General features: G+C 38.8%; 1 protein-coding gene across 1 annotated transcript in view; it reads right to left on the bottom strand.

Moving 5' to 3' along the window:
• The window catches only part of LOC133526125 (dyslexia-associated protein KIAA0319), a 32432-nt gene that overhangs the window by 16471 nt on the left and 1551 nt on the right, over nucleotides 1–14410 (bottom strand). Inside the window, 7 exon segments of the mRNA XM_061862605.1 lie at nucleotides 5705–5862; nucleotides 6226–6448; nucleotides 12353–12582; nucleotides 13038–13158; nucleotides 13329–13611; nucleotides 13921–14144; nucleotides 14146–14159. Coding sequence (XP_061718589.1) covers nucleotides 5705–5862; nucleotides 6226–6448; nucleotides 12353–12582; nucleotides 13038–13158; nucleotides 13329–13611; nucleotides 13921–14144; nucleotides 14146–14159 — 1253 coding nt within the window.

The raw sequence follows: 14410 nt of genomic DNA, 5'->3' as shown, positions 1-14410 counted from the left end.
GCGAAAGCTAAACACCGACAGTCTTAAGGACTCTTGGTGTCAACAACACCATAGAATGGTTGGTTATGTATTTGGTAGGTACATGAAATACAGTACAAGAAACTAGAAGAAGTACTTAGTTTATAGGGCGTGTTACCCCAGCACAGATTAATAAATAGTTACTACGTAACAGATACATCATTCCCATACAAAAGCGAAAATACCTACGCTATAATAGCCTACAAAATCTTAATAATAATACCTGCTGCTCAGGACGAGAGGAAATGTACCATAAGTACGCGCAAAAAGAGTCGAGACTGTGATGCCCGCCGTGCGAGTCACGTGCCAACGCGTCATCGTAAGAATGCGCTAGGGTTGTAAGTACCTATGATGATTATTGTAATAAAATGAATGTTGCGATCAAAGAGCATATAATCACTACGTTGCGATTACGAATCAACCATATTTTTTTATTGGTCAATCAAATATGTTTTAGTAAGTAGGTAAGAAAGTAAATACTTATTCTTTATTTTAGTTTTATATAATGATAGATAATTTTTACCCTTCTCGGAATTCTGTTATTAAATTTTATAGTTGAAAGTATCCTAAATCGCGTAAATAATTTTAATAATACGGAAAACAGGAGCAAATCGACGGAAAATCAACGGTTTTTAAAATAAAAGGGTACACAAGGGTACAAAACCAGGTGCTCCATGACACCATTGCACCAATCTGTCGCCTGGTTTTGTACCCTTGTGTACCCTTCAACGGCCAAGTCACACAACATTATCTATAATTATAAAGAAATCGCAGTAAGGAACCTTAGACTTGGCACGACTTTGTCTAGATTTCATTACTTTTTAGAGATAAAGAAGCAGCTCCATCGAGACTTGGCTAGTTTTTTACAGAATGTTTTTGGTGGGATTTCACTTCTTTTTGTAGAAACGTGGGCTTATTGATTTATTTTATTAGATTTTCTTATTTGACACAGTTTTTTTATTTTTAGGAGTAGTTTATTATTATTATTTTGTTTTCTCATCAGGGTCACCAGGTACTCCAGATCTTCGATTATCTTAGTTTTTATAGTTTTCCCTTTATGTGGCCATTTGTAGGGGCCGTTAGCCCTTACACTTGCTTGATGCGACTGGTAGCGCTGGTGGCGGAGGTAGAATAATACACTGAAGGTTGGATGGTTACTGAACGATTTATTGAGGAAAACCAGGGTTTATATAGTGCCCCCCCGAGGGTTGCCCACCTTGTCGTGGTGGAGGGGCTTAGTAGCCGTGGCTTGGTCTCCCACGGTGAAGCGAAGAGGCAACCAGGGCCGGCCTGTTTGAGGTGCGAGCTGGCCCGAGGAGGACGCTCCAAGTGGGCTTGATATAAGCCCACTTGTGACGCGTTGGAGGTGGACCGTCGAGGAAGAGGAGTGTCGGTATTGCGGTTAGCCGTTCTCCCTATCCTCGACGGCCGAGGTGGGATCGCAGGGGAAGAGGCGTGATGGTATCACGATGCGCCACTCTCCCTATCCCCTGCGACCTTGGCGGGGCCGTTCCGCTGTAGCGGCGTTGGTGGGGCTGCAGAGGAAGAGGAGTGTCGGTGTTAGGTGTGCCGTTCTCCCTGTCCTCTGCAGCCGAGTTGTGGTTTGCGGCAGAACCATGGACCTCATCTGCCGCCGGGCGCTGGGGAGTTTTCTGGCGCCCGTGGCCTCCTTGTGGCGGGCTCGGGGGGGTCCGCTACACTGCAGGACGGAGGCCGAGGAGGAAGGCGCGTCGAACTATCTGGCGCGCCTCGCGTGAAGGGCCTTCGGGCATCCGCGAAGGAGCCGCTCGAGGGCGGCTGCCGCCGGTGGGGTCGCGGATGAGTACGCAAGTGTTCCCGTAACCCCACCAATAAGGCGGCGAGGTGGCATATGGGGGGTTTTTAGTGGGTATACCGTGGGCCTCATTAGCCTAGACGGGAGTCCCACATAACCACTCGGGTCACCCCCCGCACCCGGGTGGTATGCGGAATGCATTTTCCCCCCTGGAGAAAAAAAAAAAAAAAAAAAAAGGGTTTATATAGTGCTGTCTACGTGCATTGCATTTAGGTGACATTTAACAATATTGAATATAATTATAATTTCTTAGATGATTCATACCCTTGACATTTCTATTGTGCGTTAATTAATCTATTTTCTATTTTCTTAATGTCACATGACGTATGCATCACGTAGGGCTTACGTTATAGTTTATCGCAACGTAAGCATGTACAGTAATGAGACTGTACATACTGGCAACCCCAAAAGGAAGTTAAGGATACCCGAGATAGGATCTAAGTTACAATGGCTTGACCAATTAAAGGCTACATGGATAATATTACATTAAACAATCTGGATAGTGCTACATTAACCTAACCTAAAGGTCACATAGCTAAAGTTACATATTTATAATCTTAGATTTCCTACTTATAATTACAAAGTGCTTTGTTAATATGTAATGTGCATTCGAGTTTTAATCTTATATTCTACAGGTAGGTGTGAGATTTGACAATGTTTCTTTTAGTTAATAATGCTTGTCAGCTATTATATCACTATCACTTAGTAAGGATGATGGAGATCCCCCTTTTTTGGGATTCTGTTAGTTTAGTAGGTTATTGGTATTGGTTTCATATTGCATTCTGGGTGGTCTTTATATTTTCATTATTATTTTAATGGCAGATTAACCACAGTACGGTTTTTGGCATCATGGAGTCCGTAGCAACCCTTGTGCATGTTCGCTCGCGCAGTGTCTTGTTTGCTGAGCGCCACGGGTTGCAGTTCCTTTACTCGCGGGTGCGCTATGACCATCCTCGTTATGGGATGGTGTATCAATCTTGTTTTATAACTCCCGAGGGCCATCCCTTTATCACTCTCCAAACTCCTGCATTGGAGCTTGGGGAGAGATTTTTTGGAGAACTGTCCTTCACGGCCCCGGATGGTGTTCTTTACGGCGCGGAGTTTGAGCTGTCGCCCAGCCAGTTGTTCTGGTTCATCATTTGGGCCCCGCTTGACTTTGACTGGCTGTGGGGCTTTTTGGACGTGCGTGAACTTGGGGGCGATTAATTCAAATTCTTGCCAATTCTAGTGTGTGTGTGTGTGTGTGTGTGTGCTACTGCTACGTTCTTTGGATAGGTAAGTTGTAATATTTAATAGTGTTGACCATTAAATCTAAATTAATCGAGGTTGAATCCCACATTGCCGCTGGTGGGGAGGTGTTCGCTGGGGCTGCTTGTCGATTCTGCTCTGACTTGTGGTTGGCGAATGGCGCCTCTCCCTTGGTGTCGGCCGAAGCTCGATATCCTCGTAGTGCGGTTCCACTGCTTGCCTTGAGCATTGCTTGCGCTTCCTTAGTGCGCACAAGTTGGGATAGCACCTTCCCACCCTCCAAAAAATGGCAGCAGAGACAGCTGCGGCCAGCAAAAGGTAGCATATGGTATATTGATGAATGTCGTGGGTAGTGAGAGCTGTAGGAAGGCTTTGTTCCTTACCCCTTGCGTAATTTAATTTTTTCTCGATTTCCTTGACGTCCGCGTCATTGTTTGCCGTATAGTATAGATGCGGTATGTTATGGTAGGTTAGATTTGCAATCTTATTAATTGATGACGTTACTGATGGCACGTTGATATAGTAGTCCATCTTCACTTTGCTGTTGTAGTGATTTAGCGAGTGAATAGTTAAATATTTAGATTGTAGTACACAACCTTGTGCTAGAGTGACTATTCCGGATGACGTCATAGTGTGTGACGTCACGTCTTCGTCACAAATGGCTCGTAATGAGCAGGTCTTGCAACATATAGCAAGCCAAGTGTTCGGTGAGTGTAACTCGATCCAGGCTTCCTTGCATGACGTGTGCGTTATGTCACACGGTGTGCTCGTTCGATGACCTATTAGTTTTGCTTCGCATGGGATATTTTCATGGTGAAGGCTAAACACTGGTACGTTTTTGTTGCATATAAAGTTGTCGAGCTTTAGTTGGACGCATTGTTGAAGGTCCTCTTCCCTAAAGGATATGTAGGTATTTTTCTGAAAGTTAGTGGCTATGTAACTGGTGCTCGTCTGCACGATGATAGTGCCTTGGGTAGTTTTTACAGGTAGAGGTATGGCACGATGTAATGTGTAGTCTTCATCCGAAATCAGAGGTATGTGTAGTTCGAATAAGAAATAACTGTCCGTTACTCGAGCTTTAACATATAGTAGTTTATATAGGTCCTTGATGTCTTCTCGTATGTTGCTAACAGGTAACGATATAGTTCTGGGCAGTTTGCCCGCGATAATGTTCATTTGATCGATTAGGTTAACCGGCGTGACTAAGTGGACGTCGATATGGCCCTTATAGACGTCAGTCAATGTGTTGAAGAGCATTTCTTGCATGTTTTTCATATTGTTGATAAGTAAATATGCCGACAAAGCTGCGGAGTTAAAATAGCTGGTAGCCATGGCGATTTCTACTGCTGACTCAACCTTGGCTAGGTTTATATTCGTTTGGTTCATAAATGTTTCTATAACGTTAAACTGTTGTAGAATGTTGACTTCATTTTTCTTTAAAATCTTGTTTTCTAGCTCAACGATGGATGTTTGGTTTTTTATGAGTTCAAGTAAGTAGTTTTCATTGGTATGTATTGCTTCTATGTCGGTTTCGTATTTTTCAGCAAATCGTTGATCCAAGATTCCGAATAGACTGTTAGTTATGTATCCAACCCCATCGACAAGTCCTCTTTTCTTTCTGTCAGTTAGATGTTTGTGAGGGGTAAGCAATATAGCGTTGTAGTACTGGAGGAGGTCTATCTCGTGGTATAGTTGGTTGAGTGTAGTTTTGCAATATCTGGGGTCTGTCTTCTGACACCAGTTTTCCACTCCGTGCAGGTAAATTTCAATGCGACGAACTCCTTCCCAGTAGTTAGTTAGGTTGTAATACATAAGTAGTGTCCATTCATCATGTATCACTTGTACACCATTAAACCCTAACTCTGTACCAAATTTCAGCTCTCTGAGTTTATGGGAAGTACTAGTTCTATTTTGATGATCATGAGTGAGTGAGTGAGTGTCATAAATGCGAAACTTTGCTTTCGCTTAACTTGGAACTAAATGACCTACAGACTTGAAATTTTGGATTTTAAGTATGTGATTATAGCTTACTGGATGACGAAAATTTCTGCGTTCTGGTCTTATCCAAAGGTTCTCAAATAGGGGCCTGAAAATGCGGCGAAATGGTTCCAGTAAAGGATGGTACGGCAGTGTTTGCTTCGCGCTCGACTTGGCGGGGACACTGCCGTGCCTCCAGATATCTATGTATGTACTTAATACGGTGCTACAAGGCCGATTCATTATGACTTGTCAAAATTATTTAAAAATACTAACTCTTCAACATAATTATTAAACGTTTCAGTCGGTTGTATCGTCGACGATACGCTGAGCGGTAGGCATATAGCGCGTGGCCTTGAGCGAGTGACGGAGGCCTGACCCCAGTGACGTGGAACCGCCGGAACTTGGCACCTTTCAGCCAAAAATCCTACTTGTTGAAGGTCGCTGCTAGACGTTCAGTCGAAACGCTCACCACAAAATAATTAAAATTTTAGTTTGCATTGTCGTTGTATCAGTCACAGGGTCAACTACGACCATCGTTAATCTAGTATCTAGGGATTTAACCATACAATATTTAGTCGAAGCGTCGTTTAACATGTTACCTTACCTAGAGGGTTTGGCGCGTACCTGCAAATAAGGCGAATGTGTATTCTGCATGTCGACCGCCTTGTTCTCGTCCTCGGCGGCCTTCGTCCACTCCCACGAGGTGATCTCGTGGTCGTCGGTGGACAGGCTCCCGTTCAGGGTCAAGTTGTTGTTCGGGAGGTAGATTATTACATCTTGACCTGATAAAAAACGATTGAAAAATAGTACCTCCACAATTTTTTACCATCCGGTTACGGACGTAAAAAAAATACAAACATATATCCATACTTAGAAAAAAAAATACAATCCTTCGTATTGGCTTTTGGTACTACGGTAAGGCGCGTAAAAAAATGGTTAATGCTCATTTGAATTTTAACTAGTCTCTCAATGTATGTCTTAAATTCTGAAATGTAAGTTTTTAAAAATAAACACAATTTCCAAAAGTGAAGAACATGACTATAACAGGCTTGTAAAATAAATTGCAGCTTCAGAGATAACCCTAAAAATAATTGTTTTCTTTTTGTGTACTTGTCGGCTATTTATTCATGTGTTGCTTTTCTTACCTGCATTAGCTTCAGGCGGGTAGTCGGTATGGTTCAACACTGTAATGTTGGCCGTGGTGGAGTTCTTCACATGGTCGGAGTCCTCCACGGTGAGCTTGAACGTATAGTTCCCCGGTTGCTTGAGGTCCTTTAGGACGAGTGTGGGCTTGTCTTCTAAGGGCGGCTGGTAACCGATAGGGCCGGATGTGAGCTCCCAGTGCCATGATATTATGGCATCGTCGTCCTGAGGAAGTTAATTATAAGGAATAAGGAAAGTACTTAATCTATAATTGCACTATTTTTATGCAATCCAACATAGGACATATTTTAGGTCAGTCTTGCACCGGTAGCCACTGTGGACGCGCGTGCCGCAGGATTACCTGAGTGAATGCGAGTTTTTAATAACTTACCGTATTATTGTTAGTGGAACGTAAACAAAACTTTGGTGTGCAGTGAAAGTGCAAGGGCTCCTGTTAACAGGAGTTCCTTGAATAAGAAATGAATCAAACTCCAATGTCTCAAAACCCCACAATGTCCCAAAATTCGTCTGAAATTACCCCAACGTATTCTCAAACACAAGTGTCGGAACAACAACAGCAAAGTTCTCAAAAACATGTTAGTTATGCAAATGTTACTTCGACTACAAGTTTCCCCAAGAAAGATCAAGCTATTATTCTTGACGCCATTGACGGTATTACAATAAAAGACTATTTAGTGGCGTTATCGGCTATCGTACCATCGACGTCTATTCGCTTCATTTCTCGTATATCGAATGCCCGCATATGTATATACATGGATTCAAAGAAAACTGCTGATAATCTCATAGACACAAAAAAACATGTTAATATTCGGGATAAGCAGCTGGAGATAAGACCATTAGTAACCAGAAATAAACGGATCGTTTTATCAAACGTATGCCCCGTTATTCCGCATAACATTATTGAAAACAAGTTCGAAGAATTAAATGTAAAAATAATGTCTCCTATCACCTTCATGAAAACCGGTGTAACGGAACCAGGATTTTCTCATGTATTAAGTTTTAGAAGACAATTATACGTCACCCCTGAGGATGAAAAACATCTACCTGAATCATTCCAAGTAACCTTTGAGGACACAAATTATTGGATATATATCTCCACCGACTCTCTTAAATGTTTTACCTGTAATAGTATTGGACACCTGGCTAAAAACTGCCAACAAAATACTGCTCAGAACAGTGAAATAAACACACAAGAAGTCGCAGAAGATATAAAAAACACTTTCGAGAGAAATGATGACTACATTCCGACAATTTCACAAGGCATTAAAAGGGCCCATTCCCCTACTACAACAGAATCGTCAAAATTAGAGATTGTGACCCCACTACCCCCTCCCCTCCCGCAAGTAAAACCGACGGCACCAATAGAAATAGATTCTGATGACCTTGAAACTGATGAAACCCTTAGTAATGTATCTCTAGACGAAAATTGGACAGAAATAGAAGGAAAGAAGAAAATGAGAAAAAAAATGAAGAAGACTGATCCCAGGAGTGAAGAACAGGTCTGGAAAGATGTAGAAAAAGAAATGATTAAACTGAGTGACGAAGTAAAGTTTCCATTAAACATAGACCAATTTAAAAGTTTACTGGATAACACACGTGGCAAACAAAATGTAAAGGAAGTAGTTTATTCATACTCTGATAATGTAAGAGACGTTATTATGATGTGCAACAGCTTACATGCAAAAATGAACAAAAGCCTGAAGAACAGATGTTCGCGCCTATCCAGGAAACTTCACGAGATCTTAAACACAGGACCATCTGTTTAATGTTAATGGTAGGCTAAGGTTAACCTTATATCTTTATATATATTTTATATTATATAAATATAGACTATATATACTACAGTTATGGATATACTGCAGTGGAACGTGAATGGGTATTTTACACGTTTAGAAAATATTAAGTTGTTAATTAACCAGTTAACTCCAACCTGTGTTTGCCTACAAGAGACTAATTTCTCTTCTGATTATTGTGCATCGTTAAGAGGTTTTGAACACTTCTTTAAAAACCGGTTACAAGGTAACAAAGCCAGTGGCGGAGTCGCTATTTTCGTGAAACCTTACACTTTTCCAGAACAAGTTCGCTTAAATACACATTTAGAAGCCTGTGCAGTCCAAATAAGTTTTCCCTTAAAAGTTACAATATGCAGTATATATCTTCCGAATAGTACTTCCTTAAATATGAATGATTTAAATGATCTAGTAAATCAACTACCGCTCCCCTTCATCTTGTTAGGCGATTTTAATAGTCATCATTTTTATTGGGGCTCAGAAAGATGCGATACTAGAGGACGGTTGGTGGCCGATTGGCTAGACTCTCATGATAACATAGTTTTATTAAATACAGATCAACCCACACATTTTGCTAGTAGCACAGGTCGCACTAGTAATATTGATCTAACAATAGCTTCACAAAATATTGCCTCATATTTTGAATGGAATGCTTTTGAAGATCTGTATGACAGCGATCACTTTCCGATTTTGGTTAAATCCTTAGTCAATGATGTAACACCGAACTCCACTAATATGACAAAAAGATGGAAATTTCATGCAGCTGATTGGCCGCAATTTCAAGAAGAAATTAATAACAATATTAGTAAATTAATAAACTTGGATCACGATTCCGACATTACTATCAATGACATAGTTAGTAATTTTTATAATTTTATTTTGGAAAAAGCAGAAAAATGTGTACCTAAGTCTTCAGGCAATTGTAAAAGGAAGAACTTAGTACCATGGTGGAACGAAGAATGTAAAATAGCTATTAAAGAAGCAAAAAAGGCTCAAAGATTATATTATAAATTTGCTAGGAATGATCATGATTCAAAACTAAAAATTGATTATAAGAAAAAAAGATCTAAAGCTAGAAGAATACTTAAAGAGAGTAGTAGAAATTATTGGGAAAATTTTATATCATCCATTAATAGTCATACACCAATTGGGATTCTGTGGAAAAAAATCCAAAAAATTAATAAGAAAAATATTAGATGGGACACTATTGTATTGCAACATTTAGACGGAATATTAAGTGCTGATCCTGTTGCAAACGCAGATCTACTGGCTGAAACATTTGCTTCAAACTCTAGTTCCACTAATTATGATCAACAATTTAATGTTTTTAAAGCTTCACAAGAGGTTCAAAGTAAATTTGATGTATCTGATAATTCTAATCCAATAAATAAGAATCTGGCCATGCATGAATTGTTATCAGTCCTTCCGCAATTAGGAAATACCAGTCCAGGACCAGACAATATTCCAAATATCATTATAAAACATCTTCCGATAAGTGGTCTGAATTACTTACTAAACCTCTATAATTATATTTGGAATAAACAGGTGTTTCCAGATAGCTGGAGAGAAGCTTTAGTTATCCCAATTTTGAAACCTGGAAAAATTCCGAGTTCTCCAGGAAGTTATCGTCCTATATCTTTAACATGCAACCTGTGTAAGATTTTTGAGAAAATAATTAGCAAAAGAATCAGATGGTACATCGAGTCAAATAACCTTTTATCACCTTCTCAATATGGATTTCGCCAAAATAGGTCGACGATAGATTGTCTGATGAATATTGAAAATGAACTACTAAATGCCCTTGCTTGTGACAATTCAGTAATAGCTGTTACCTTAGATATTGAAAAAGCCTATGAAATGGTATGGAAACATAGAGTAATCAAGCTTCTTCAAAATCTTGATATCAAAGGTCTTCCCTGGCCTTCGTTAAAAACTTTCTTTCAAACAGATCTATCAGAGTCAGAATAAATAATTTTCTTTCAAACACAATCTCTGTGGAAAATGGTTTGCCTCAGGGTTCAGTTCTGAGTGTTATTTTGTTTCTGATAGCTATAAATGATGTACTCATTGTTATTGATAAACCTGTAAAAGGCTATTTATTTGCAGATGATTTGACAATAACGTGTAGTGGCAGAACACTTGAACCTACAGCTAAATTAATTCAAAATACTTTAAATGATCTTCAAAAGTGGTCACGTAAAACGGGATTTAAATTTTCTAAAACTAAAACTGAATTTATTGTATTTACAAAAAAGAATAATCAAAACAAAACGATTGAATTATCATTAAATGATCATTTGATCAAGGAAGTTAATAATGTTAAAATACTGGGATTAACGTTCGATAGTAAAATGTCATGGAAAACACATATAAATAAATTAAAATCAGAGTGTATAAATCGATTGAACATAATTAAAACATTAGCCTCTCTATCTTGGGGTTCCGATAGAAATTGTCTTTTAAACACTTACCGTAGCATAATTAGACAAAAAATAGACTACGGTTCAGTTTTATATGATTCTGCAAATAGTGGAACATTGAATTCACTTGAGAGTGTACAAAACACGGCACTGAGACTTAGTATTGGTGCATTTCGTACAAGTCCTGTTAATAGTATATTGGCTGAGGCCGGAGAAATGCCACTTAAATATAGGAGGCGAGCTCTTTCGTTGATTTATGCAACGAAAATTCTATCACGTCCAGATTGTCCTACATATGATTATTACATCAAACAATCTGTTACTGATGACGAATTTAATTTTCACCCAGGTTTACATCAACCTTTCAAAATTAGAGTAGCAAGATATCTGAAAGAATTAAATCTCACTATCCCAGAATTATACCCAATAAAATTACTTACTTTTCCACCTTGGGAACAGCTTCAAATGCCCATAAATCTAACCTTAGCCGAAAATAAAAGGAGTGACACGGCACAATATACTTACAAGAATCTATTTAATAAACTTAATTATGGTTTGAACACTGTAAAACGTATTATACCGATGGTTCCGTTATAAATGGCAAATCTGGATGTGCAGTTGTATCTAGTAACAATAACTACAATTATAGACTCCATGATTTTAGCTCGATTTTTACCTGTGAAGCGACAGCAATTCTTAAAACCATAGAATTAATTGAAAAGGATTCTAACCTAGTGAAACATGTAATTTACACTGATGCTAAATCATGCTTGATGGGCCTGCAGAACCCCAAGAACGCCCATCCACTTGTTTTACATATTAAACAAAAAACTATTGACCTATTAGAAAAAAAATTTAGAATTGAATTAATCTGGATTCCAGGACACCAAGGGATCATTGGAAATGAAAAAGCTGATATTGAGGCTAAAAACGCTACTAAAAATCAACAGATAGATCATTCAATTAAATCCAGCTACCCTGAAGTTAAAAAACTGATCAAATCAGCAATCAAAACCTATTGGAATAATTATTGGAAAAGTGGTAACGTAAGTGGTGTATCGTGTGTTAGAGAATCAATTTTTGAAACCCCACCGATACCATTCACGTGTAGAAGCGATTCAGATCGCGATTACTAGGTTAAGAATAGGACACACAAACTTGACCCATTGCTATCTTATCACTAAGGAAGAAAAAAATAAATGTGATAAATGCGGTTTGGAGTTGACTGTGAGCCATATTTTAGTTGAGTGTTTAGCATATAAGAAAGAAAAAGACATCTGTAAGTTGCCTAACACCTTAAGTGATTGTTTAAATAATGGATATTTACATGTACTCAGGTTTATAAAATTAATCGATATATATAAAAAATTGTAATTCTCTTGTGGTCGCTAATGACCTTTGTTGTTAAAAAGCGACCTTAAATAAATTAAAAAAAAAAAAAAAAAAAAAAAATATTTTAGGTATAGATCCTAATCGCAGCTAGAACGGCGACTGCCTATATAGTACGTATAATTAACGCCACTTTTAATACTGCCATATAATCTCCAATTCCTTATTTTCTCGTATTTCTGAACTGTAATGTAAATGACATAATTATAAGAAGTTGTAAAATTTCATAGGCTATTATGAGTAGAAACGGCGTAAGGGAAGCGTGACTTGGGATTCGATGCGACTCGTTGTATTGCTTACGCTAAGGTCAAGTATTCCTAAGTGCATGTGACATTAGGTACAAAGTGGGAGGCAATGAACTGTACAATATTGATTAATTTAGATAATAGTGAAATTCCGAAAGGTATTTTGGACACGGGTGAATCGTGAAGGGCGGTTGATACCTAGTGGCTAAATAAGCGAACGAATAGTCTTACAGAACAGTGTTTCAATTATTGATAGATTCGTACCTTGCTGGCGCTGCCATCGAGCACCGCCACCGAATTCGGCAACTTAACAGTCTGTGTCTGCGGCGTCACTATGGCCTGCGGCGGCGTGTTCACCCTCAGCGGCGGCAACACCGTTACGTTGGCGAAGCCTTCGCCGTACGCGTTGGTGCCGTTCACCGTCAGCTTGAAGCGGTACTGGCCTTCGGTCAGCTCGGTTAGGGTAACCGTTGCACCGTTTTGATTCATGTTGCCTGAGGAATAGGGATCGAAATTGAATGGGGTTTTGCTGAAAGTTGACCTCTTTTGTCACCTTTTCATGTTACCGTTATGTCAAATATAACACTATAATCGATAAATGTAGGTGTTCATTGTGTGTCTGTTTCATGTCATGCGTTTGTTTATTTAACTGTTCCTTAATGAAACTACATTGTTTCCGAAAAAAATGTGCCTCATTCATCACATGCTTTCAGGTTTAAAATTCATTACATTATACATTTTATATTAAACGAAAAATGGAAAAATTCTTTACATTACACATTTACATTTATTTATTAATTATTTACTGCAATTACTATGTTATTGTATACACTGAGCATGTATTTTATCAACGTCAAAGTCTATCAACGGCTTGTTAAAGTTGACAGACTTTTATGAACAATGCCATTAGTATGGGAGATCTTTACTTCATTTAGTGAAAGGTTCAAACCTGTAAATCCACCATTAGGCTGGTCAACTAGCGTCCATGCATAGTTATAGTGGCTCATTGTTGCCTTCTCATCAGGAATTGTATACGCTGCCAAAGTTACTTCATTGTCTGGAAGTTGCACCTGCAAAATGTTCACGTAGGTACAATTTGGAGCCAGGCACTTAAGGGGCGACTTTTTAAGCATATAACTTTAGCGACTGTGGCTACCGTCAAATTGCCATTTTATGCCTAGAAATGACACATCATCAGAAAAGCTATAGGTACATTATTTATATAATAAACTTAACTTACTGTTTTAGAAACAATGGAGACAGTCAAATTTTGAACAGTTTTAGGCGCTTCAGATTTCATATCTGTTTTGTCCACCTCCCCACTCTTTTTGCTGTCCATCGGAATGGTAGGTCCCTTAGAGAAAGGGCGCAACATCTGTACGCAAACACCTTGTGCATTCTCTTCAGTGCCGGGTACACATTTGCAAATGCCGTTGCGTGTTTTCAGACCAAGCGGAATGCATTCAGAGTTGAAAGGGCAGTCCCCTGACGCGCCTACCTCACAAGGAACTTTTTCCAGAAATCTTAAAAAAACATTTTGAATGAAATTGATACTGAAATGCTCAAATGGTGAAGTGAGTAGGCCGTTTTACAATGTAGGTAGACATCCAAATGACTATTGATCTTTCATCAATAGGTATATATTAAGACAAACTTTAGGTAGTTTTACTAGGGTAATATGATACTTTTTAATGCACACCTCAAAAATAACAGACAGTACAAGTGTGAAATCTTAAAAATATTAATTAAACAATGTAGTAACTTATCTATGGCAATTCTACTGATTATAATGTTATATAAACTGAAAGCAAAAAATAAAGACAATACAATACCTAGTTGCATCCACTAACAGTTCATTGTCAGTACTGTCCCTGTATTTATCATATGGCCTAGTATCATCATCCTCCATTGGCAGATTATTAAGGAAATGCGACAGGAAGTTAGATTCCTCATCGTCGGTAAGCAGATTTTGGTTCCTTGTGTACGGGGAGTAAACGGACTCATCCTCAGGGGAATAATTGGTGCCAGCTTCTCTGTAGCTGGACTGATCCAATATGTTCAGACCAGTTTTCTGAAAAATAGGTAAAGGTTATGATCATTTAAGCTTTGCAGCATAATTTTATGAATATTATGCTCAAAGGACTTGTAGAGGAGCCCTCCTGGTTACCAAGATTCTCATGCTTACCCTCCCATTTACTCAGGTCAAAAATGCAGAGAGCAGAGGGCTCAGTGTGCAGTGTACTTGGGGTGTAAAATACATTGATGAAAAATGACTTAACTTTAAGATATATTAACATGAATATTCTATTATGCTTGTGCCAT

This window comes from Cydia pomonella, chromosome 16 (assembly GCF_033807575.1).
Source record: "Cydia pomonella isolate Wapato2018A chromosome 16, ilCydPomo1, whole genome shotgun sequence".
Classification (NCBI taxonomy): domain Eukaryota; kingdom Metazoa; phylum Arthropoda; class Insecta; order Lepidoptera; family Tortricidae; genus Cydia; species Cydia pomonella.
The sequence above is the reverse complement of the archived record's forward strand: the minus strand, read 5'-3'. Positions and strand labels throughout refer to the sequence as shown.